Raw genomic sequence first — 26,559 nt, forward strand, 5'->3', positions numbered from 1 at the left:
CTTCGAATAAATGGGTGATCGATTTAGGTGCCACAGATCACATGACAGGTAATCCTAATATATACTCTAGCTTTCAATCACATGGAACACTCTCTCCTGTGATGGTTGCTGATGGTTTGCTCTGTAAGATTATAGGATCTGGGATTGTAAAACCAATATCCTCTATTACCTTGTCATCTGTATTAGGTCTACCAAAGTTATCCTTTAATTTGATGTATGTTAGCAAGCTTACCAGGGACCTAAACTGTTATATCTCGTTCTTTCTTGATCATTGTTTGTTTCGTGATCTGAAGACAAATAAAGTTATTGGTAAAGGACATGTATCTGATAATCTCTACATTCTTGATGAATATTGGGAGCCTCGATTTGTTTCCTGCTCTAGTGTCGTGTCTCCATTTGAGGCACATTGTAAATTAGGACATCCTTCTCTGCCTAAGTTGAAGAAGCTTTGTCCTCAATTTCAGAATATTTCTTCAGTGGATTGTGAGTCATGTCTATTTGCCAAATACCATCGTAGCTCAACAAATCCAAGGGTTAATAAGCAGGTGGAGTCGATGTTTGAATTAGTTCATTCTGATGTTTGGGGACCATGTCCTGTTGTTTCCAAAACTGGATATAAGTATTTTGTCACATTTGTGGATGATTTCTCTCGAATAACTTGGATTTATTTTATGAAGAGTCGTTCTGAAGTGTATACTCACTTTTGTGCCTTTTGTGTGGAGGTCAAAACACAATTCAATACTTCGTTGCGTATTCTAAGGAGTGATAATGCTAAAGAATATATGTCAGAATTTTTCCAATCTTACATGAGACAACACGATATTCTCCATCAAACTTCATGTGTTGATACACCCTCTCAAAATGGAGTTGCCGAAAGAAAGAATAGGCATCTGCTTGAGACAGCTCGAGCACTTTTGTTCCAAATGAAGGTCCCTAAACAATTTTGGGCTGATGCAGTCTCTACAGCTTGTTTCTTGATTAATCGCATGCCATCGACTGTTCTTGTTGGTAGTGTGCTTTACGACATTCTTTTGCCAAACAAGCCACTATTTCCAGTGGAGCCTAAGGTGTTTGGAAGCACATGTTATGTTCGAGATGTTCGGCCATCTGTTACCAAGTTGGACCCTAAAGCATTGAAGTGTGTTTTCTTGGGTTATTCTCGCCATCAGAAGGGGTATCGATGTTATTCTACTGAGCTTGGTAAATATTTGGTGTCAAATGATGTGGTATTTTCAGAGACGACACCATTCTTCTATGCACCTCCCAGTTCGACAACCCAGGGGGAGGAAGATGAATGGTTAGTCTATCAAGTTACTCGTGCTTTGACAAAACAATCAGATGATGTCCTTCAATCTCTTAGTTCCCCTATTGAACACAATTTGACTACTGGGCCCACATCTTCTACTCCGGTAAGACCACCAATTGTTCAAGTTTATTCGAGAAGACGAGAGATCGATGATACATGTTCTGCACCGGCTCCTTTGTTATCAAATCTTTCTTCATCCGATCCTTCAGATGATCTTGATCTCCCTATTGCTCTTCGCAAAGGTAAAAGGACTTGTCATTCGACGTATTCCATTGCTAATTTTGTTTCTTATGATCACTTATCCTCTACGTCAAGGTCCTTGATTGCTTCTTTAGACTATATCTCTATACCCAAAACAATGAAGGAAGCTTTGAATCATCCTGGATGGTATGATGCGATGCTTGAGGAAATAAATGCCTTAGAGGAAAATCACACGTGGGATTTGGTGGATTTACCTAGTGGGAAGAAACTAGTGGGATGTAAGTGGGTGTTCACAGTTAAAGTAAATCCAGATGGTTCTGTGACAAGACTTAAGGCCAGGCTTGTGGCTAAAGGGTATGCTCAAACCTATGGGGTGGATTATTCAGACACTTTCTCTCCAGTTGCCAAACTTACTTCCGTCCGCTTGTTAATTTCTCTAGCTGCTTCTAAGAATTGGCCTTTACATTAGTTGGATATCCAAAATGCATTCTTTCATGGTGATCTTCAAGAGGAAGTATATATGGAGCAGAGTCCGCGAGCTTTTATTGCTCAGGGGGAGTATGAGAGAGTGTGTTATTTGAAGAAGTCTTTGTATGGCTTGAAACAGAGTCCACGAGCTTGGTTTGGGAAGTTCAGCGAGGTAGTCCTGGAGTTTGGGATGAAAATGAGCAAATGTGATCACTCAGTCTTCTACCGACAATCAGCAGTTGGCACTATCCTACTGGTTGTATATGTTGATGACATTGTCATCACAGGAAGTGATTATGCGGGGATCTCTTCCCTCAAATCTTTCCTGCATACTAGGTTTCATACGAAAGACTTGGGTCAGTTGAAATACTTTTTGGGTATAGAGGTGAATAGAAACAAGAAGGGAATTTTGTTGTCTCAGAGAAAGTATATTCTTGATCTTCTTGCAGATATTGGAAAGTTAGCAGCTAAACCTTGCAGTACTCTAATGGTTCCCAATGTGCAGCTTGTGAAAGATGACGGCGACCTCTTTGATGATCCCGAGAGATACAGGAGGTTAGTTGGGAAGTTAAACTACCTTAGTGTGACTCGTCAAACATTGCTTTTGCAGTAAGTGTTGTCAACCAGTTTATGTCCTCGCCTACAATCAAACATTGGGCAGCTTTGGAGTGGATTTTATGTTACTTGAAAGGAGCCCCTGGACTTGGGATATTGTATAGCAATCATGGTCATACTCGTGTTGAGTGTTTTGCAGATGCTGACTATGCCGGATCCAAAATTGACAGGAGATCGACTACAGGCTATTGTGTCTTTGTTGGAGGGAACCTAGTTTCATGGAGAAGTAAGAAGCAAAGTGTTGTATCTCGATCTAGTGCAATATCTGAGTACAGAGCTATGTCACAGTCTACGTGTGAGATTATGTGGATACATCATTTTCTAACTGAAATTGGGTTGGAACATCATACACCAGCAAAACTTTGTTGTGATAATCAAGCTGCCTTGCATATTGCCTCAAATCCGGTGTATCATGAAAGAACTAAACATATTGATGTTGATTGTCATTTTATTCGTGAGAAGATTCAGGAAAACTTGATTTCCACTGGCTACGTGAAGACAGGAGAGCAAGTAGCTGATTTACTCACTAAGGCATTGAATGGAACTCGAGTTGATTATCTTTGTAACAAGTTGGGCATGATCAATATATATGCTCCAGCTTGAGGGGGAGTGTTATAGAATGTATATAGACTTAAATCTAGTAATGTACATAGCTATATTTAGGTAGCAGATTTATAGGAATCACTGCAGATTCATAGGAATCAATCTTAATTTCTTTCCTTAGTTAGCACCTAATGTATTGTATTTATTCACTGCTAAACTACTGCAATAAGACAAGATTTTCCATCAAATTAGTTGTTTCTAGTTTTGTTTTGGTTTGGTTAGTAATTAGTTGTTTAGTTAAAGGAAGTAGTGGTCATTTAGTGACTTAGTAGTTTGTTATTTTTAAGTCTATATAAAGCTGTACTTTCCTGTGATTTCAAATACTGAAAAATAGAAAAGACTTCAGCATACAATTCTCTTAACCTTTGAGCCTCTGTTTCTTCTTAAAGTTTTCCTGCCTATTTACTCCAACAAAGTCACACATATATGATACTGACGTATTCATAGTACCAGAGACTATATTATCTTAGTTAGCTACACCTATTTTTCTTTAATGACAAAAGCACAGGTCTACTGTTATGAATTTTCTTTTTTAATAAATACAATGAAAGTGATAAAATTAATCTTGAATTTTCTATTTTATAACTCAACTTTTGTTTAGAAGCTTTTATAATACTGATAAGGGACAAACATGCCACACACGTTTCCAAAAGACTAGTTAATATCATAAGCATACATTAATGACTATCAAAAAATATACTAGGATCTATAACAATAAAATGTAACAAAAAGGAAAAATTGAGCCCACTAAATGTGCAACGTCTCCTTAAGGAAATTATTCCCCTCTAGTACCCGAAGTTTAAAGAAATAGATCCTGTAACATCCGACAATTTGAAGTGGCTTTGAAGGAGCTTGAAATTTGGAAATAGTCATTTTTGGAAAAATTTAAAAATCTGGAAGTGTGGAAATCAGTGAGTTTTTGGCCAACTTTGAGCAGTCATAACTCCTAGATCAAGATGAACCAAGAGTAGTTCTAGTTATGTTTAGAAAGCCCTTGGAACGATCTTTCCAACGCCACTGAGTTTACTCGATTCCGAGTTCGTATGAGGGAGTTATGCCCTGTAGAAGTTGGGCAGTTGGAAAGGAAATCCGTCCGGAAATTTAAGGGCATTTTGGTCCTTTCACAAATCATTTATGTTGAGCTCATATTGTTGCATTAGGCTGATCTTTGGATCATTTTTGTCCCATTTTGAAAGAGAAAGAGTTAGGGTTCTTGAGATTTAAGAAGAGAAGAAGGAGAAGAAGAAGAAGAGAAGAAAGAGGAGCTTAGTCAAGATCATTGTGGATTTTCGTCGGGGGTGATCCCTATCAAGGTATGTGAGTTTTTCGTGTGGGTTGATCCTTTCCCTCACACACACCAAGTTTATTCTATGGTTTGAGAAAAGATTGGGATTTGTTGTTGAAGTGTTGAAGTTGTTAGTTGTTGTTGATGTTGTTGGTGGTGTTGTTGAAGTTATTGTTCGTTGTGAGACATGATTGGGTCGTGTATTTAAGTTGAAACCTATTGTATGTTGAGGGAATTATGATTCTAAGAGTTATGACCCTTTTGAAACTGATTCACCATCAATTCTCAGCAAGTTTTGGCTGTCGAACCCCATCTACGGACGTGACCTACGGACCGTAGATCGATTGACGGTCCGTACTGGTCAACCGTTAATCGGGACAGAAGTTGGGTTCTTGGGGCATCGATCTACTGTCACGACCTACGGTCCGTAACCTGACCTACGGACCGTAGGTCAACACTTAGTCATTTTTTTAAAAGGAATTCTGGGGAAAGTTTCTGACGCGATCTACGGACCTGCAGGACGGACCGTAAGTCCATCTATGGTCCGTCGATGGCATCCGTAAGTCCCATCTGTGTCACCAGAAATCTGAAGTCTCAGCCAAGTTCTCCCCACTTCTTTTCTCACTTTCTCATGCATGTTCCAAAGTATTATACCTATGTTTTATAGTTGTTTCCGACACTCCAAAGTACGTCTAAGCGTTCAAGAATCCCTCCATAACATGTGATCGAACACCTTGAATTCATAATTCCGATTCAAGGAAAGATAGTCCCAAGTCAAGTGAAGTTAGAAGTCAAGAAAAAGAGTAAGAGTCTCAAGTTTCAAGTCAAGTAAGAGTCTCAAGTTTCAAGTCGAGTAAGAGTCTCAGTTTCAAGTTAAGTCATGAGTTTAAAGTTGAGTTCTCTTTTTAAAGGCTATTAGGGAACTAAGTATTCCCAAAGGAAGTTATAAATGCTATTACGTTTGAGTAAGAGGGGAACCATGTTTTCTTTCTCCAAAAGAGCCTTTAGGCTAAAGTTTTGAGTAATTATCTCAACTAAAGAAAAATGTGTTTAAAGACATCTATGGGCCAAAGTATTTTTGGGAGTAGTATTGAGCACCGAATTGGGGACACGAGTTCTGAATTACTCAACTCTCCATAAGAACCATGCGCCAACATGGGATTTCTCGGATCATACTTTTTAGATGATCACGAAAGTTAAGCTAGTGGATCCACTAAGTAAAGTTAGCTTCCTATATCACGGCAAGGTATAGGATGGTCCTTGGCAACGCGAGGTAAAGCGTTGTATCATCACTAGGGCTCATAGTGGTGGTTGTCGGTTAAAGAACCTCCCACATAAGTTATATTACTTTTATATAAGTATAGTTGAGTTGTTATTGTTTTATCATTAACAAGCTAAGTTGTTTATACTGTTTTACAAGCTTTATATATTGCATGCGTCTCATTGCTTTATATATATTGAGTTCAGTTAGTCATGAGTCGTACAGAGCCGAGGTAAGTGTTCTCTTGTATTTCCTTTCAAGCTTAAGTTGTGTTTTGGCTTTCCCGCTTGCATACTCGTACATTCCATGTACTGATGCCAGTTGGCTTGCATCGTTTGATGATGCAGATTCAGGTACCCCGGATCAGCAGCCTGCTCGTCGTTGATCCAGCTGAGCACTCCAGAGTCAGTGGTGAGCCTCCTTGCATTCCGGAGGACTCAATTATTTCGTGTTCTCAATTTTTGTCTTATTAGGATGTTGCGGGGTCTGTCCCAACATCCATCTCAGTGTTTTAGAGGCTTCATAGACAGACAGTCAGTCAGCTAGTTTTGAGTCTCTTATCTATGTATATATGTAAATACTCTATTTTGAGACCCGAGGTGCCTTTATGGCCAGATTTGCATCAGTTAAGTGGTCTTATGATCTTACTTTGCATGAAGTTATTCTGTTGAGTTAGGTTTCCGCCGAGTTAAGAAAGCCAGGCCAAGGGTTCGCTTGGGGCCAGAAATGGTCTCCGAGTGCCGGTCCCGCCCAGGGTGTAGGCTCGGGGCGTGACAGATCCTCTCAGGATGGAATGAATCTATTCACAAGTATATTGATACAAAAACAAATAGTGTCAGTGAGCCGCTCAACAGGAGCAAAGTACACGAATATTTAATTATGTAGAAGAAGAAGAAGTTCAAAATTTTCGTTGTTTTAAAATGAGAGGAAATCCCTCTATTTATAGACAACAAAGGGTAGTGTGAACAAATGTTTATTGTGCCTTATCGAAAATGTCACAACTCTTCGGAAAAGTTACAACCCTTCGAAAAGGTCACAACCTTTCATAAAAGTCACAATTTTATTTAAAAATCGCAACTCTTCATAAAAGTCATAATTTTTCATAAAAGTCACATCTTTTCATGAAAGGGGAAGGGTATTTTTGGAAATAAATAAATTTAAAAGGAAATTCTAGCTAGTGGTGGCGCCACGTAGGCGGGCCTAGGGTTCTCTTTTATATAAATATATGATTTCTTAATTAAAAGCTTTTATTTCTACGCAAATACTATGATATATTTATGATCACAAGTTTCAAAAGTCTTTTTTTACTTGTTCTGTTAAGCTTTGTGAAAATTCAAACAAATGATGAAACAGTGTTTTGATTCTAATTTCTAAGACAACTCGAACAGAATGATGTGTTTGGTACGACGGAAAATAAGTAATTGGAAAGAGAAGAAAAAACAGAACAACAAATGGTTGCCATTTTTAATGTGATCATATCTATCATCTGCTCAATTTCTACTTAATGTTCACAAACATATAGTTCATTTGATACTTCGATCAAACACATTGTAGGCAGGTTTTAAACATTTAATGAAACACATTATATATAGGCATTTCTAAACATTTGATCAATCACATTATATTTGAAATAAGATGATTATATTGTTACTAACATAAGATATGATTTTAAAAAAATTAATAGACATCAATACAGTTTCATCATTTTGAACACAAGTTATTCTTCCTTTCGAATTTGAAATCGCCATCGTGTTTGTCACCTACTGTGTGGCTACCATAAGTTAAGTTCTATTTGTGTTGGCTACCAAGGCATCACCTTGAATTAAGTTAATATTGTAATTCTACCAGTTGGAAATTAAAATAGCCATGTTCAGTCTGTACAAGACATTCTAGCAGTGGCACATTTGGATTAATTCCTTCAGTAGCGGTAGAGGTAGTTACTCAAATTAAATTTCTTTTTCTTAGAAACAGGAGGAAATAGGCACCAATTTCTAAAATCCCACAAAAATGTTTCATAACAATTAACTGTAAGAGAGTTTTCTTTATCATATACAATATCACCCAGCAAAGTACAATCTACTTTTCAACCATAATGCTACTTAAATAACGAGATATTATTCCGGCCAAGGATCTGAAGTTCATCCCCTCCCCTCATATCTTCAGCATATTCCTTAATCTTGATAGCGGAATCTTCAAGTTGAGGGCTGTCTACAAGTGTGATAATTTTCAATGAATAAATATCCCCAAAACTAGGCGGAATCTCCTCAAGCATATGACATCTCCATAGTTCTAATCTCTCAAGCGAAGGAAATGATTCCTCTCCAACCTCCCACCTGGCAAGAGTCACTTGATGCAACTCCAAATATTTGAGATTCTTAAAGGTGTCTTTCTCCCCCATGTTCCATTCTTCCCCATGGATGATTGTACGATAGAGGGACAACTCTTCAAGGTTGGGCAGTCTCACTATTGTAGATAGTGAATCGGATGTCAGAGGAAAGTCATACAACCGCAATATTTTCAAACTCAAAGAGAAGTTAAAATTCCATGGACGGTTTGTGGCTGGAGAGAACCCTCTGGTATATGCAAAACGTACAGTGAGCTCTTCTAGTTCAGTTAGGCAATCCAATTTCGGGAACCAAAATTTCTTTGTTGAATAATCCCATGATTCATTGATATCAAATCCAAGCACTTGAAGATTGGGAAACCTTTTGAATTTATGTTTGGTATCTTTCGAATAGGAAAGCATGACAGTCTCTAAAAATCTCAAATTCTCTAACTTTGTGTCCTCTGTGATCAGTGTTGATTTATCTGCATCCAAATCAAAGAAAGAAGAATCACTCATGGATATCACTCGCAACTTTACAAGATCCCAAATTCTCGGTAATAGTACCAAGGTTGATCCTTCGTTATACACTGCCAGGAATTCTAGTTTCCAGAGGTTTGAGAAAGACAAAGGCAGGGATTTAACTTTTGTCCCAATTTGTAAGAACCTCAAATTATTCAACATGCAGATTTCATTCAGCAAAGAATCTTTCGCCATGATAAAAGAGGGATCCAGGTTTAACACTCTTAGAAACCTCAAGTGTCTTAGGTGACATATATCAGAAAGACGGTCGTCCAGCTGGTCTTCCTCTATCGACAAAGAATACAGGTGTTTACCAGAATGCCTTTTCTTATTTGGATCGAACGGAACAAAATTGTTAAGCCCAAAGAACTCTCTGTTATAATCAATGGTCAACATATATGGCATGAAATCTGAAGAAGAAGATGGAGCACTTGAACTTATTGAGTCAAAGAACTTTTCCCTTCTTGTTTTTATCAAACAAAAGTCATGTACAAGATCATGAAGTTGGCAAGTCCGGTACTCACCTATCTCATTGAAACAAATTACCAAGCTACTGGAAATTAAGTTATCCAAATAAACCTTCATCAATGTCTGTTCAACAAGTCTTTCAGCATGCCATAGATCTATCAATATAGAGATTTTCAATGCAGAGTCCTTCGGAAAACTTGCAAAGTAAAGAAAGAGCGGCTTGAGGTGATGTGACAAATGGTCATAACTTAATTCTATAACCTTCATCACTTCCACTTCACCGTTCAAAATAAAGGAACTCAAATTATTTTGAACATCAAGCCACACAGTCTTTTTCTTTTCCCTCCCTGCAATGACTCCAGCAATTAGATCAGCCACCAAAGGAAGCCCTTTAAAATTTTCGGCTATTTCTTTACCAACATCCAATAGTTCATCAGGGAAACTCTCGTTTCCAAATGCCCTTTTCTCTAATAACTCCCAACTTTCTTCAGGTTTTAGCAATCGAAGGTTAAGAGGATCAGTGTATAGCTTCACATGCAAAGCCACTTCCTTTTTTCGAGTTGTCAAAATAATTCTACTTCCTTTCACAACTTCTGGAAAAGGTCTTGTTAACTCATCCCATGTAGTAGTATCCCACACGTCATCTAAGACAATAAGATACCTCTTTCCATATAATTGTTTCCGTAGCTTATCAGCCACATTAATATTCTCACTCAATGTTGAATCCGAATCACTAACTTGATTAAAAATTGTACCCAACAACTTCTTCTTGTCATATTTTTGGTCGACTGTGCCCCATGCACAAAGGTTGAAATGACGAGAAACTGATTTATCATTGTATACTTTGTACGCCAAAGTAGTTTTACCTGAACCCGGCATACCAGTGATCGAAATGACATCTAGATCTGCCGGTCCACTGGTGAGCTTTCTCATTATCCAGTTTGTCTCCTCCTCAAAACCTACAATTATTTTACCAGTTGTCAATGACTTGCTTTCAACTGGCTTCTTGGGAGAGTTTACAACAACGAGCCCTTTGTTCTTGGGAATCTTCTCAAGTAAATTGGAGATGTCTTCTTTGATAAGCTTGATCTTCTTTATGGTAATAGGAAGTGAGAAAATAAGATGTAAGAGACCATTATCTCGAACAATTATTGAATCAATGACATCTTTTGCCTCAAATGCCACATTTAAAACGCGTGCCCAGAGATCTTTATACAATTCTTCCTCAATATCCGCGAAAAAAGATATTATGAATTCCAGATCTTCTTTCACTTGCCCAATTTCTTCCTTTATCAAAGCAATTGAATAAGCATTGGAATCTATCAAATCTTTTTAAGTGCCTGAGTAGAAGATGCATGAAGAGCGGTCCATCACTCATGGGGAAGCATTTTTGACATGAGTCTGGGGATTTCAAGTAAACATGCCTGAGATCTTCCTTCAGGAGTTCAATATCTTTTAGCAAGTCTATTGTTGTACGAGTTGTTTCATTGATACCCTCTCTGATCATTGATTTGTCTCCAAAGTCCCAAACAAGAATTGATGCTACCTCTCTGGTAAGTTCTCCAACACGTGCCAAGAGATCAAAAAATGTGTCATGATGAATCAAGTCGGTAGGCATGTCAGTAAGAATAATCAACAGGAACTCCATCATGATGTGAATGTCTCGAGCTCCTGAAATGCTTGGGTTAATTACGGTTACCATGCACTCTTATAGATGAATCAGATATTCTCTAAGAATGTCTGGAAAGGTTTCCAGGACCTGTTTAATGAAGCGTCCAACTTCTGATGAAGTTGAAGATTTCAAATTTGTATAACGTATGTGCATAAGCTCGAATTCAACTGGAACAATCTTCAAGAGTAGATGATTTAACATGATGAGGTGAGAGTCTTCATCAGTCTGATCATCAGAGTCAGAGTAGGAGTCGGAGTCGGAGAGTCCAGACTCTATATGAAACACCCAAAGAAAGAATCCAACTCTCTGAGCCATGAGTTGAAACTGAGGTAAGACATATTTTACAATATCTTGCTCAATGCAACCATTCACTAACAACCCATTGAAATCTTTCATGTTAGCACACATATTCTGAAGCATCACAAGCTGAGTGCTTAATGGAAACATCTGCTCAGCATACTAGGATAGATAATGGAGATTCAGGAGGAGGAAGTCCAACTCCTCCTCAGTCATGGATGTAGAACGAGGACATGAGCTGATACAATCATCGATATTATCCATGAGGTTACCAAGGACTTGAGGCATGTTGTATTTACACTCGACGTTGTTGTCAACATTAACCAAAATTGATTGAAACACATCTTTAAGCGGTTCTCTTAGGGAAGTCATTACATTTTCAAACTGTTCCAAATCGGAATAAGAAAGCAGGAAGTGTGCACAAATTGTTCTGTTTCTAGAGTTTGATTTGCAGTAGGTAACTTAGTAGAATATTTTATCTTTAACTGTTTAGCAATTGTTAAGCTACCAGTTACGTTGGTTCCTATTTTTCTGCACTTAGTCGTTGTAACTCACTTGTATAAAGAGAGCTTGTAGCAGTATAATAAAACAGACTTGCTCGATACATTTTTTGGTTATTCTCTGTCTTTCTACTGAATATTTTTTATAACATTTGGTATCAGAGCCAGAAAGAGAGTTTCTGATATCGAGTAAAAGTGTTGGTACTGCATATTGAGAGTTTTTTTTGCAGTACTATTGCAGTAGCAAAAACTATGGCCTCTGAGAATTTTGTTCAGCCTGCTATTCCACACTTCGATGGTCATTACGACCATTGGAGCATGCTGATGGAGAATTTCCTTAGGTCCAAGGAATTCTGGCCAGTTGTCAGTACTGGCGTGCAAGAACCAGTGGCTGGTACCGCCTTGTCGGAAGTACAAAAGGCGGAGTTGGACAGTCTAAGGTTGAAAGATCTTAAGGCAAAGAATTATCTTTTCCAAGCTATTGATCGCTCAATATTGGAGACTATTCTTTGCAAAGATACTTCTAAACAAATATAGGATTCCATGAAGAAGAAGTATCAGGGAACGGCGAAGGCAAAAAGGGCATTATTGCAAACACTTCGAGCTGATTTTGAGACATTACAAATGAAGATGGGAGAATCAATTTCAGATTACTTCTCAAGGACTATGGCAATAGCAAATAAAATGCGGATTCATGGTGAAAAGATGGAAGATGTCACCATTATTGAAAAGATTCTTCGCTCCATGACATCAAAATTCAACTATGTTGTTTGTTCAATTGAGGAATCGAAAGATACTACTGAACTTTCAATTGATGAATTGCAGAGTTCACTATTGATTCATGAGCAGAAAATGAATCGACAAAGTAGCGAGGAACAAGCTCTTCAAGTCTCATCCAACTATCACTCTTCAAAAGGTGGTGGTCGTGGAAGAGGAAGAGGAAACAATTCTGGTGGTGGGAGGCACTCGCACCAGAAATCTGAAGAAAAATCTTCAAATTCTCAAGGAAGGGGAAGAAGCTTTGACAACAATAATAATTCAGGTGATTATAAGCCGAAGTCAGTTGACAAGTCAAAGATTGAATGCTACAGATGTCACAGGTATGGCCATTATAAATCAGAATGTAGAACTAACTTGAATAGAGATGGTGGACGGCAGTCTAATTTTGCAGAAAAGGAAGAAGAGATCTCTCTGTTAATGGCCTATCAAGAGAAAGAACAAGCGACAAAGGAAATTCAGCAGAATATATGGTACTTAGACACGGGTTGCAGCAATCATATGTGCGGAAACAAGTCAGCTTTCTCCATATTAGATGAGTCATATCAGGATTCTGTGAAGTTCGGAAATGATTCAAAAGTTGCAGTCACGGGAAAAGGACAGGTAACCATTCAAACTAAAAGAGATATTCCTCAAATAATCTCTGATGTCCTTTATGTTCCAGAGTTAACATCAAATCTTTTGAGTCTCGGTCAGTTGCAAGAGAAAGGATATGAGATTGTCATTAAAAATGGATTTTGTCGGATTCAAGATGACAATTTAGGCTTAGTTGCTCAAGTTAAAATGACTGCAAACAGAATGTTTCCTCTGTATCTCAATAATATACAACAATCATGCTTCTTAACAAAACAAGGAGATGATGCTTGGTTGTGGCATTTTCGTTTTGGGCATCTTAATTTCGCTGGATTAAGGACCTTGCAACAGAAAAATATGGTGATTGGTCTTCCTCAAATTTTAGCTCCATCTGAAATTTGTGAAGAATGTGTTGTTAGCAAGCAGTCTCGCAACTCTTTTCCACAAAGGGGTTCATGGAGAGCAAAGAAGGCACTGGAACTTGTCCATTCCGATATTTGCGGACCAATAACACCATCTTCTAATGGAGGTAAAAGTTATATAATTACTTTCATTGATGATTTTACTCGGAAAAGTTGGGTATACTTTCTACAGGTGAAATCTGAAGCTTTCGAAGCTTTTAAAAGCTTCAAAGTGCTTGTTGAAAAAGAGATCGGTAGCCCAATAAAAGCTTTGCGTTCAGATCGTGGGGGAGAATATAACTCACATGAATTTGCAAACTTCTGTGAGATTCATGGAATCAAAAGGCAACTTACAGCAGCCTACTCGCCCCAACAAAATGGAGTATGTGAGAGAAAAAATCGCACTATCATGAATATGGTGCGGAGTATTTTGACAAGCAGTGGTGTTTCAAGAAGCTTTTGGCCTGAAGCAGTCAATTGGACTATTCATATCCTAAATAGATGCCCCACATTTGCAGTTAAATACATGACTCCGGAAGAAGCATGGAGCGGACAACGACCAGCCGTAGATCACTTCAGAATCTTTGGGTGCATTGCATATGCCCATATTCCTGATCAAAAGAGAAAGAAGCTAGACGACAAGGGAGAAAAATGTATTTTTCTCGGCGTTAGTGATCAATCAAAAGCTTATAAGCTTTATAATCCTAACACTAAGAAAATATTAGTTAGCCGAGATGTCGTCTTTGATGAAAATCAGTTTTGGTCGTGGAACAAAAATGCCATGGGAGAACAAATTCCAATATGCCTTGATGGAGAAAATGGTGAAGAAGCAATTCAGCCTCAACAACAAGTTCCAGCAGTAGTAGTTCCTGAAAATGCTCAAGATAGCAATCTTGGAAGTTCTGAAACATCACATGTTATGGATGAGCAGAGAGAAACTATAGCTGATTCACGTGCCCCTCGTGCTCGAAGAAGGCCAGCGTGGATGACAGATTACGAGGTAAAAGGAATTGATCAATCCGAAGATCCTCTCACTCATTTTGCTCTCTTTTCAGATTGTGATCCAACAAATTTTGAAAGTGCTGTCAAAGATGAAAAATGGCGTAAGGCAATGGATGATGAAATTGCAGCCATTGAAAAAAATGATACATGGGAGCTTGCTGATCTACCGGATGGACACAAAATGATTGGAGTAAAATGGGTCTATAAAACTAAACTGAAGGAGAATGGAGAGATCGACAAGTACAAGGCACGGTTGGTGGCTAAAGGCTACAAACAAGAATTTGGAGTGGATTACAGAGAAGTTTTCGCTCCTGTTGTCAGACTTGATACAATCAGATTGGTGATGGCATTGGCTGCGCAAAATTCATGGCCTATTTGCCAATTGGATGTGAAGTCGGCTTTTCTACATGGAGACTTGCAAGAACAGGTATTTATTGAACAACCTCCTGGTTATGTTAAGATTGATGAAGAGCACAAAGTTTGCAGATTGAAGAAGGCTCTATACGGACTAAAACAAGCACCTAGAGCTTGGTATAGTCGTATCGATGCTTATTTTCAAAAGGAAGGTTTTCAAAAATGTCCATATGAACATACTCTTTATACAAAGTGTGAAGATGGAGGGAAAATATTGTTGGTATGCTTATACGTAGATGATCTGATTTATACGGGTAATGATAGAGTCATGTTTGAAAAGTTCAAAAGGTCTATGATGCTTGAGTTTGATATGTCTGATCTTGGAATGTCGCATTACTTTCTTGGCATAGAAATAGTGCAATCGGTTGAAGGAATATTTATTTCTCAAAAGAAGTATGTGCGAGAAATTTTAGACAGGTTTCAAATGAGAAATTGCAATCCTGTCACTTCACCTTCAGATGTTGGCTTGAAGCTTACAAAGGATCTTGGAGGAAAGAGGATCAATGACACTTTTTTCAAGCAAATTGTGGGAAGTCTGATGTATTTGACAGCAACAAGGCCAGACATCACACATGCTGTAAGTCTCATTAGTAGATTCATGGAGAATCCAAAAGAATTGCATCTTTTGGCTGCAAAAAGGATCCTTCGATACTTGAAAGGTACTGTCGACTTTGGGTTGTTCTACAAGAAGGATGAAAATACAGAACTGATTGGCTTTTCTGATAGTGATTATGCTGGAGATTTAGATGATCGGAAGAGTACTTCAGGTTATGTGTTTATGTTGAGTTCAGGTGCAGTCTCATGGTCATCAAAGAAGCAGCCAATCGTCACTTTGTCAACAACTGAAGCTGAGTTTGTTGCTGCTACTGCATGTGCCTCGCAAGCCATTTGGCTAAGAAATATTCTTACTCAGCTGAATTTCAAGCAACAAGAAGCAACAACAATTTATTGGGACAACAGTTCTACTATAAAGTTGTCCAGAAATCCAGTACTTCACGGGAGAAGCAAGCATATTGATGTAAGTTTTCATTTTTTAAGAGATCTCACTGAAGATGGAGTAATTGATCTTGTCTACTGCAGAAGTGAAGATCAGGTCGCTGACATTTTCACAAAATCCCTCAAACATGCATCATTTGTGAAGCTTAGGAAATTACTTGGAGTTTGTACTTATGTGTAACAGACTTCTGAGAATTAAACTGAATGTTTGAGAACATCAGTTTAAGGGAGCAAATGTTAAAATAAGTGATTTTGTTAGCTGCTATCCTAATTTATAGGACCTTGTTGGCAGTAGATTTCTATTTCGTAGGTGTAGTTCTGTTTGTAGAGTTTGATTTGCAGTAGGTAACTTAGTAGAATATTTTATCTTTAACTGTTTAGCAATTGTTAAGCTACCAGTTACGTTGGTTCCTATTTTTCTGCACTTAGTCGTTGTAACTCACTTGTATAAAGAGAGCTTGCAGCAGTATAATAAAACACACTTGCTCGATACATTTTTTCGTTATTCTCTGTCTTTCTACTGAATATTTTTTATAACACAAATTAGTGCCAGCCTATTATTTGTTATAATGTTCATGAAAATTTATATATATATATTTTGCATGTATGTTGCAGTGAATATCTTAGATTAGTGTATTTTATTATCATGGTTTTTGTAATATTTCATTTTTTTTATGTAGGCACCTAACATAGCTATAGAGAGCTTTCTTAAACATACCGATGAGTTGTTTGCTTTCTCTTCCTCTCTTTCTTCTTGATTTTGTTTTCCTCTTTCCATGATTGTAACTTTCCTTTCAAGTTCTGCGGATCGGACGTATAAAAAGTACCCACATAAAACTTTACTCTTTAGTATTTGTTAGCATTTGTATTTTCAACACAACAAAAGTATAGTATATATTATTCTTATTAATTTTGTTGAGATATTGATCAAGGTTAGATAAAATTATTTTGACGAATAGTAATATTAGATGCAATTAGTCTCTAACACAAGAAATGTCAAATATTAATCACATATAACATGTTATGGCGTGAAAAAATAAACATAATATCCCAAAGTTGTTGCATTTTAAGAAAAAGAGTTAATAAGATGAAGGAAAATACAAGTCCCAGATATTCGAGAAAATAAAACCTATCAATACGAATATCTTTCCTGTTTTTATGCCTCGTATATTATTTTAGCTACCCTCCTTATCATGTTCTTTCATTCCTTCAAATCATATGATATACGAAACTCAATTTTGTAAATATGTACGTCTACCTAATATTCATATTACAAGTTGACTAAGACTTGTGGAGATGGTGTTGTGGTTTATGAGAATTGATGGGAGCTTACGAGCAACAATAAAGTTGTCTCCATGTAACAGTAAAGAAGCCACTAATGTTTCTACAGTATCCTCCTGGGGTGCGATCCTTCAATTAATCCTACTAACGTTGGATGTTTTGTGCCCGAGGCTGCTTTGTTTACGGGACATTCCTGATTTTTCTTGTTTTTCATAGTTCCCTTTAGATCTTATATCCATGCATGGTAGAAGATAAAGAAAACAAGAGAGTTTGAAGATGAACTTACCTTTTGACGGTCTGAAGTTTAGCAATACTAGAAGTCCTTGATTGAGAGAATGAAATAGGTAGGTAGATCTGGATTTACAGTAATTCCAAGATTATTAACATACAACTCAACTCATTGACTTTAGAATTGTTTATCATCTTAATATATGTATTCAACTTGTCGTAATTGGCTAACGATGAATTTGAAAGGCCAGCACGCACGTACTGAAAGAAGAATCAAATTGATTGACAGTTAATATAAAATCCAAAGAGCAGAGCTGGATGGAATCTGTTGAAAATGAGCAAGTGGTTGCCATTTTATATAAAGTTAGTTCAGTGGAGACTTTCATCAAACACATTGTAGACAGTTTTGAACAGCCAAAATATATAAGCATTTAGTAAGCCAACTAGAAGCAGAGCTGGAACGAGTCTAGCAAATTGGTAAAATATTTTTAAAAAAATGGAGAAGAACCTGTTCTGGTGCTCCAATCGCCGGTGTAGACTGATGAGAATTTACCCCTCAAATTATGGTGCACGCGAACTCATGACTTCATACTTTCTTTTTTCTACTTTCATTAGCGGTGCATTCATATTCTAGAAATTCTAGATTCGCTTCTGGGGTGTAGACTTTTATTAGTAGTAAAAGACTCAAAGAGGAACATACAAGCCAATCAGGCCAAATGTTATCTTACTAATCCTAATACGGACAAGAAAGAGAACATGATTTTTCCTAACAACAGATTTTTCATCCCTATCTGAATCTAATTCATGCAATTAGATTTTTAATGAGATTCTTGTCTGTTGTTTCACAGCTATCGGAACAACATGATTTAACCAAAACAGTTGTGTATTTGTATTCAACATCAAGACTCCAACATGATTAGTCCACATTATGAAACATAAGATAAATTTATGTCAAAGGAAATAGGAGACAGAAACTAGGGAAAACAAAAGTTTAAGATGATCATTTATTGATCAAAGTCACTGAGGCAACACTTCCAAAAAGACACAACAAAGGACTGATAACATTTCTCGGAACACTAACCATATGCATCAGGCTTCCATTAAACTTTCTACATTGAGCTTGAAATCGCCCTCCGGGGTAGTATGTGCTTGTCACCATTAAGATATTTTTTCGAGTTTGTCTACAAAAGCTCATCAATCCTATACTTAATGGACTTAAAATTGCCACCTTCAGAAAAGAAGACACAGTTAGAAGAATATTAGTAATTAAAATGAGAGTGTATTCAAAATTGAAAAAGAATTAACTAGGAAGAAGAATGTTGATATTCATGACAAATTCAATACTTCTGTAGCTTGTGGCTCTTGCACATTTCAGATTATGAACTTTTGAACAACAATTCTTTAAACATATGTATCACATTTTGTATCGTAAGGCCAATATATGTTTTTATATGCATGACGTACCGTTTTCTTCCTCCTCCTATCTTTCTCTTTCATTTCTTCTTTCCATGATTGTACTTCCCAAAAGTCAATACTAATAGAAGAAAGCAATAATGCAGATATAGTCAGACATAAAAAGTCATTTTCGAGATATTGATCAAGGTCAAATATCAAATGGTGCTTACAAAACGTTATCCACAATGTTAATTTACACACAAAAAAAAGAAGAGTAGTTTATATGTAGTACTTAACAAGATCCCAAATTCTCGGTAATAGTACTAAGCTTTCCTTAGCTTTTGTGGGGAATAGCGATCTAGGCCTCCACTATGTTCTCTCTGGTTGTGAGAGGCTCCGTAAGTTGGAGATTAGAAACTGCTCCTTTGGCGATGAGGCTCTGTTGGCTAATGCTGCCAAGCTGGAGACAATGCGATCCCTTTGGATGTCTAATTGTTCAGTAAGTTTTGAATCATGTAAGCTACTAGCCCAGAAGTTGTCAAGGCTTAATGTTGAAGTTATAGATGAGAGGGATCATCCGGATACGAGACCAGAAAGTTGCCCTATTGAGAACCTTTATATATACAGGACAGTGTCAGGAAGGAGGTTTGACACTCCTGGTTTTGTTTGGATTATTGATGAAGATGCAGCATTGACTCCATCTAGCAACGGGAATTGGTCTCTGGCTTCTTCTTAGGAAGACTTCAGGTATAAGTTCTATGTTAATCTTTCACCCGCGTTTACTTGCTTGAGCATTGTGTAGTTGCAGTGCTGGTTATGGTGGGAGTGAATCTCGTGTGCCATCGATTTGACCCTTTGTTGAGCGACTTTGCAGCAATTAATTACAAATAATGAGTTTAAACTCGTTGTTGTGCTATATCAGTAAGGGCAACTATTGTATTTTTGGTTGGGAGGGGGGCATGTTCAACTGTGTATCCTATTTTGTATCATTATGTATCAGTTTTGCTTTTTCTAGTGACTTTTTCTTCTGGTGAAATGGTTCTATCATGTACTTCTCTGGTCATGTATTGTTGTAATTCTCTTTGAAGATTAATGCGAACCTTTCATTCATTTTGAGTGCTGGAATTCCCATTTGTTGAACGTTTAGAAGAAGGTATCAGTGTTCTACTATGAGTCAGTTTGATAAATAAACACTTATTTTCGTTCAGAGTGGGATTTCAGCCTAAGTTGGTCGAATGTTTGAGGAGAGGAAGTCATGAGTGCTTATAAGCTCTCTACAACCTCTTCACTTCATGGCCTAGCTTTTGTTTGAAAGTTCGGTGGGTTTGTGACAGAGTAGTATCAATGTCGTTTTAAATCAGTACCTTGATTGAGGTCAAACGATCGTGCTTTGAGCACATAAGATGGGACTTCAGACCAAGTTTGACACAAAGGAGGTTTGACAGCCATAGGCAAATCCACAATGTAATCTATGAATTCATGTGAATCTAATTATTATTGATATTAACATGAGATTGCGACATAAACTTGAAAATTATTGTGTGTGAATGCAAAGAAAAAAGTAAAGAGAGAATGAGAATGGAAAACATGCATAGCATAGAATAAGAGATACCTAGTGGCAGAAAGTAACAAAATTCTGCTATTGTAAGAAAAGCAAAAGCATAAATCAATGAATCTATCTGCCAAATTAGTAAAGAAAGCAGTGATAAGAATAGTACTTTGGTGTACAAGATTAAGTTTAAAATATCAACTTTAGATAGTCACTTCAGTTTGGCATCAACATCAGATACTTGACATCGGTGTGTCTCGTGGTCACCCATATACAACATACCTCAGGTGTGACTTGCAATCATGGATGTTAAAAACTTGTAAGTTTTCTAAAAGAAACTCAGAAAAGTCACATAAAAATGTTCATAACAACTGTAACAGAATTTTCTTAATCATATACAATCTACCCAGCAAAGTACAATCTACTTTTCAACCATAATGCTCAAAAGCTACTTAAATAACGGGATATTATTCCGGCCAACGACTTGAAGCTCGTCTCCTCCCCTCATATCTTCAGCATATTCCTTAATCTTCACAGCGGAATCTTCAAGTTGAGGGCTCTCTACAAGTTTGATAATTTTCAATGAATAAATATCCCCAAAACTAGGCGGAATCTCCTCAAGCTTACGACATCCATTCAGTTCTAATTTCTCAAGCGCGGGAAAGGATTCCTCTCCAACCTCCCACTTGGAAAGAGTCACTTGATGCAACTTCAAACATTTGAGATTCTCAAGGTGTCTTCCTCCCCCATGTTCCATTCTTCCCCATGGATGATTGTATAATAAAGGGACAACTCTTCAAGGTTGGGCAATCTCGCTATTGTTGATAGTGAATCGGATGTCAGAGGAAAGTCACCCAACGACAATTTTTTCAAACTCGAAGGGAAGTGAAAATTCCATTGCCGATTTATGGCTGCAGAGGACCCACTGTCATTTGTGTTTGAACTTTTAAAACCTACAGTAAGGTCTTCTAGTTCAGTTAGGAAATCCAATTTCGGGAACCTATATTGCTCTGTTGAATAATCCCATGATTCCTTAAGTTCAAATGAAAGCATTTGAAGATTGGGAAGCCTTTTGAAAATATCCTCTGTATCTTTCGAATAGGAAAGCACGAGTTTCTGTAATATTCTCAAGTTCTCTAACTTTGTGTCCTCTGCTATCAGTATTGATTCATCTGCATCCATAACAAAGAAAGAACAAGCAGTCATGATCAGCACTCGCAACTTTACAAGATCCCAAATTCTCGGTAATAGTATAAAGGTTGATTCTTTGTTATCCACCCACAGGATTTCTAGATTCCAGAGGTTTGAGAAAGACAAAGGCAGAGATTTAACCCATGTCCCAATGCATAAGAACCTCAAATGATTCAACATAAATATTTCATTCAACAAAGAATCATTCATCGTGATAAAAGAGGGATCCAGGTACAACACTCTAAGAAGCCTCAAATGTCTTAGGTGAAATGTATGAGAGAGACAATCGTCCACCTTATCTCCATTTATGGTCAAAGAATAGAGGTGTTTACCAAAATGCCTTTTCTTATTTGAACCGAACAGCACGAAATTAAGCCCAAAGTGCTCCTCCTCATCATCAATGGTAATTTGACGTGACAACAAGTCTGATGGAGCACTTGAACTTATTCGGTCAAACAACTTTTCCTCTCTTGCTTTGATCAAACAAAAGTCATGCACAAGATCATGAACATGGCAACGCGGTTCATCACCTATCTCATTGAAACTAATTACCAAGCTACTGGAAATTAAATCATCCAAATTAATCTTCATCACTTCTTCCATACTCTTCAATTCCGTCTTTTCCACGAACCCTTCAGCAAACCATACCACTTTCAACTGATAGATTACCATTGCACTGTCCTTCGGCCAACTTGCAAAATGAAGCAAGCATGGCTTCAGGTGATCAGGTAAGTGGTCATAACTTATTTTTATAACTTTCATCACTTCCACTTCATTCTTGAAAATAAGGGAATGCAAATTATTTACAATTTCAAGCCACACACTCTTTTCCTTTTCCCTCCCAGCAATGACTCCAGCAATCAGATCCACCACCAAAGGAAGCCCTTTACAATTTTCAGCTATTTCAATTCCAACATCCAATAGGTCATCAGGGCAACTCTCGTTTCCAAATGCCCTTTTCTCTAATAACTCCCAACTTTCTTCTGATCTTAGCAATCGAAGGTCAAGAGGAGCAGTGTAGAGCTTTCCATGCAAAGCCACTTCCTTTTCTTGAGTTGTCAAAATAATTCTACTTCCTTTCTGAGCTCCAGGAAAAGGTCTTGTCAACTCATCCCATGTAGTAGTATCCCACACGTCATCTAAGACAATAAGATACCTCTTTCCATACAGTTGTTTCTGTAGCTTATCAGCAACATCAATATTCTCACTCAATTTTAAATCTGAGTCACTAACTTGATTGAAAATTGTATTCAACAACTTCTTCTCATCATATTCTTGGTCGACTGTGCACCATGCACGAAGGTCGAAATGGCTAGAAACTGATTTATCATTGTATACTTTGTACGCAAAGTAGTTTTACCTGAACCCGGCATACCAGTGATCGAAATGACATCTAGATCTGCCGGTCCACTGGTGAGCTTTCTAAGTATCAAGTTTGTCTCCTCCTCAAAACCTACAATTATTTTATCAGTTGTCAGTGACTTGCTCTCAACTGGTTTCTTGGGAGAGTTCACAGCGATGAAACCTCTGTTCTTGGGAATCTTCTCATGTAAATCAGAGACCTCTTCTTTGATAAGCNCTCATCATAATCAATGGTAATTTGATGTGGCAACAAATCTGATGGAGAACTTGAACTTATCTTGTCAAACAACTTTTCCTCTCTTGCTTTTATCAAACAAACGTCATGCACAAGATCATGAAGTTGGCAACTCGGGTACTCACCTATCTCATTGAAACAAATTACCAAGCTACTGGAAATTAAATCATCCAAATAAATCTTCACCACTTCTTCCATACTCTTCATTTCTGTCTTTTCCACAAATCCTTCAGCACCCAATGTAGTTTTCAAGTCAAAGATTGAATTTGCAGTGTCCTTCGGCCAACTTGCAAAGTAAAGCAAGCATGGCTTCAGGTGATCAGACAAGTGGTCATAACTTATTTCTATAACTTTCATCACTTCCACTTCATTCTTCAAAATAAAGGAATGCAAATTATTTACAACTTCAAGCCACACACTCTTTTTCTTTTCACTCCCAGCAATAACTCCAGCAATTAGATCCACCACCAAAGGAAGCCCTTTACAATTTTCGGCTATTTCTTTACCAACATCCAATAGTTCATCACGGCAACTCTCATTTCCAAATGCCCTTTTCTCTAATAACTCCCAACTTTCTTCTGGTCTTAGCAATCGAAGGTCAAGAGGAGCAGTGTAGAGCTTTCCATGCAAAGCAACTTTCTTTTCTCGAGTCGTCAATATAATTCTGCTTCCTTTCTTAACCTCTGGAAAAGATCTTCTTAACTCATCCAATATAGTAGTATCCCACACGTCATCTAAGACAATAAGATACCTCTTTCCTAACAGTTGTCGCCATAACTTATCAGCAACACCAGTATTCTCACTCAATTTTGAATCCGAATCACTAACTTGATTAAAAATTGTACCCAACAACTTCTTCTCATCATGTTCTTGGTCGACTGTGCACCATGCACGAAGGTCAAAATGACTTGAAATTGATTTATCTTTGTATACTTTGTACGCCAAAGTAGTTTTACCCAAACCCGGCATACCAGTGATCGAAATGACATCTAGATCTGCTGGTCCACTGGTGAGTTTTCTAAGTATCAGGTTTGTCTCCTCCTCAAAACCTACAATTATTTTATCAGTTGTCAGTGACTTGCTCTCAACTGGTTTCTTGGGAGAGTTCAGAACAGTGAGACCTCTATTCTCAGGAATCTTCTCATGTAAATTGGAGATATCTTCTTTGATATGCTTGATCTTCTTTATGGTAATGGGAAGTGAGAAAATAAGATGTAAGAGACCATTATCTCGAACAATAATTGAATCAATGACATCTTTTGCTTCATATGCCACATTTAAAACACGTTCCCAGAGATCTTTATACATTCCTTGCTCAAAATTCGCGAAAAAAGATCTTATGAATTCCAAGTCTTCTTTCACCAGTCCAATTTGTTCCTTTATCAAAGCAATTGAATAAGCATTGGAATCCAGCAAATCATTCAAGTGTCTCTGTAGCAGATACATGAAGAGAGGTCCATCACTCATGGGGAAGCAACATTGAGATGATTCCGGGACTTTCAGATAAACATGTTTGAGATCTTCCTTGAGGAGTTCAATATATTCCAGCAACTTTAGGGTTGCACGATTTGTCTCATCGGTACTCTCTTTATTCCTTAATTTCTCTTCCAAGTCGCATATAAGAGTTGATACCTCCCTGGTAAGTGCTCCAACACGAGCCAAGAGATCAAAAAGTTTGTCATGATGAATAAAGTCCTTCGGCATATCAGAAAGAATAATCAATAGGAATTCCATCATGACATGAATGTTTCGAGCCCCTGAAGTGCTAGGGGTAATAACAGTTATCATATGCTCCTGTAGATGAATCAGATATTCTCTGAGAATGTCCGGAGAGGTTTCCAGGAGCTTCTTAATGAAGCGTCCAACTTCTGCTGAAGTTGTAGCTTCCAAATTTGTATAACATATGTGCATAACCTCCAGTTCAGTTGGAACAATCTTCAAGAGTAGATGTGCTAGCTTGAAGAGTCGAGAGTCTCTATCATTCCAAAGGAAGTGTCCTACTCTCTCAGCCATGAGTTGAAACAGAGGTAAGACATTCTCAACCATCTCATGTTTAATGCAACCATTCACTATCAAGTATCAACCCATGGAAATCTCTTATGTTGCCACATACATTCTGAAGAACCTCATATTGAGTCAGTCCAGGAAACATCTTTTCAGCACGATGCTTGGATAGGTGATAGAGATTCAAGAGGAGGAAGTCCAATTGCTCATCCATCATGGTGGCATCTGCTTTAGAACGATGATGCGAGCTGATACAGTCATCTATATTACCGGTGAGGCTAGTAAGGACATATTTACACCCGAAGTTGTTGCCATCATCATCCAAAATTGGTTGAAGCAGATTCTCAACCTCTCGTCTTTTTCTAGTCATTATATCTTCAAACTGCTCCAAATTGGAATAAGAAAGCTGGACATATCATCATATCATATATTATTATAAGTAGGAACCTCTTAACCCCAAAGTTGATTTACAGTTTTAACCCTACAGTATTACTTAAAAATTAATTTATTAAAAATATTAGTTAAATATTAATTTATTAAAAATTAAATTTGCTGTCAGCCCTAATTAAATTTTCAGAAACGTATACCTCCTGTACAACGTGCCTCCCGATCACTGTAACAGTCATATATTTGCTACTCAACCTTCCCTTCTGCAACGCTCAAGTTCCATTACTTGAATTATCTGTTTTTCCAAAACCTTTTCAGATACTTCACTCATCTGTATAAATGTCTCCAACATGTTTGTCACGCCCCGAGCCTACACCCTGGGCGGGACCGGCACCCGGAAACCATTTCTGGCCCCAAGCGAACCCTTGGCCTGGCTTTCTTAACTCAGCGGAATAACTCAAGCGATGCAATATTACAACACAACTTAACTTATAAAATATGGCCATAAGGCAACTCGAATCTCAAAATAGAATATTTACATATATACATAGATAAGAGACTTAAAACTAGCTGACTGACTGTCTATCTGTCTATCTATGAAGCCTCTAAATTACTGAGATGGATGTTGGGACAGACCCCGCAACATCCTAATAAGACAACACTAAGAACACGAAGTAATAGAGTCCTCCGGAAAGCAAGGAGGCTCACCACTGACTCTGGAGTGCTCAGCTGGATCAACGACGCACAGGCTGCTGATCTGGGATACCTGGATCTGCATCATGAAACGATGCAGGCCAACTGGCATCAGTACATGGAATGTACGAGTATGCAAGCTGGAAAGCTAAGCAACAACGACTAGAAGGAAACCTGGGAGAAACTGAATAGCTTACCTGGCTCAACTCAACTCAACCTGACTGACATTCTTTCTATATAAGGCAATTTAAAACAAGTGCGATATAAAGAAAGACTGTTTAAAACATGTTATAAACTCTGTGTGTATACAAAGATACAATAAGCCTGAAATGTATATAGAAATACAATGAACTGATGTATATAAAAATACAATAATCTCTGAGTATGAAAATACAATAACTGCTGTGGGAGTTTCTCTAACCGACAACCATCACATAAGAGCTATAGTGATGATACAGCGATCGACCTCACGCTGCCAGAGCATCTTATACCCGGCCAAAAGTATAAGACCTGAACTGCCTAATGGATCCACTAGTCTAATCTGAAAAGG

General features: G+C 37.7%; 2 protein-coding genes across 5 annotated transcripts in view; one reads left to right on the top strand and one right to left on the bottom strand.

Annotated features, from left to right (window-relative positions):
* The window catches only part of LOC125874054 (protein TRANSPORT INHIBITOR RESPONSE 1-like), a 285,290-nt gene that overhangs the window by 145,095 nt on the left and 113,636 nt on the right, over positions 1-26,559 (top strand). For 2 of the 4 annotated variants that reach the window (XR_007447222.1, XM_049554860.1), the window contains one exon: positions 19,336-19,704. The exons of the other annotated variants lie outside the window; for them this stretch is intronic. The gene's annotated coding sequence lies outside the window, so the exon portion shown is untranslated. Of the gene's footprint in view, positions 1-19,335; positions 19,705-26,559 lie in introns of those variants that run through there. 4 annotated transcript variants of the gene reach the window in all.
* The window catches only part of LOC125874046 (putative late blight resistance protein homolog R1A-4), a 222,351-nt gene that overhangs the window by 117,435 nt on the left and 78,357 nt on the right, over positions 1-26,559 (bottom strand). The window contains 3 exon segments of the mRNA XM_049554856.1: positions 20,817-20,872; positions 20,875-22,531; positions 23,715-24,839. Coding sequence (XP_049410813.1) covers positions 20,817-20,872; positions 20,875-22,531; positions 23,715-24,839 — 2,838 coding nt within the window.

This window comes from Solanum stenotomum, chromosome 8 (genome assembly GCF_019186545.1).
Source record: "Solanum stenotomum isolate F172 chromosome 8, ASM1918654v1, whole genome shotgun sequence".
Taxonomy (NCBI): Eukaryota; Viridiplantae; Streptophyta; class Magnoliopsida; order Solanales; family Solanaceae; genus Solanum; species Solanum stenotomum.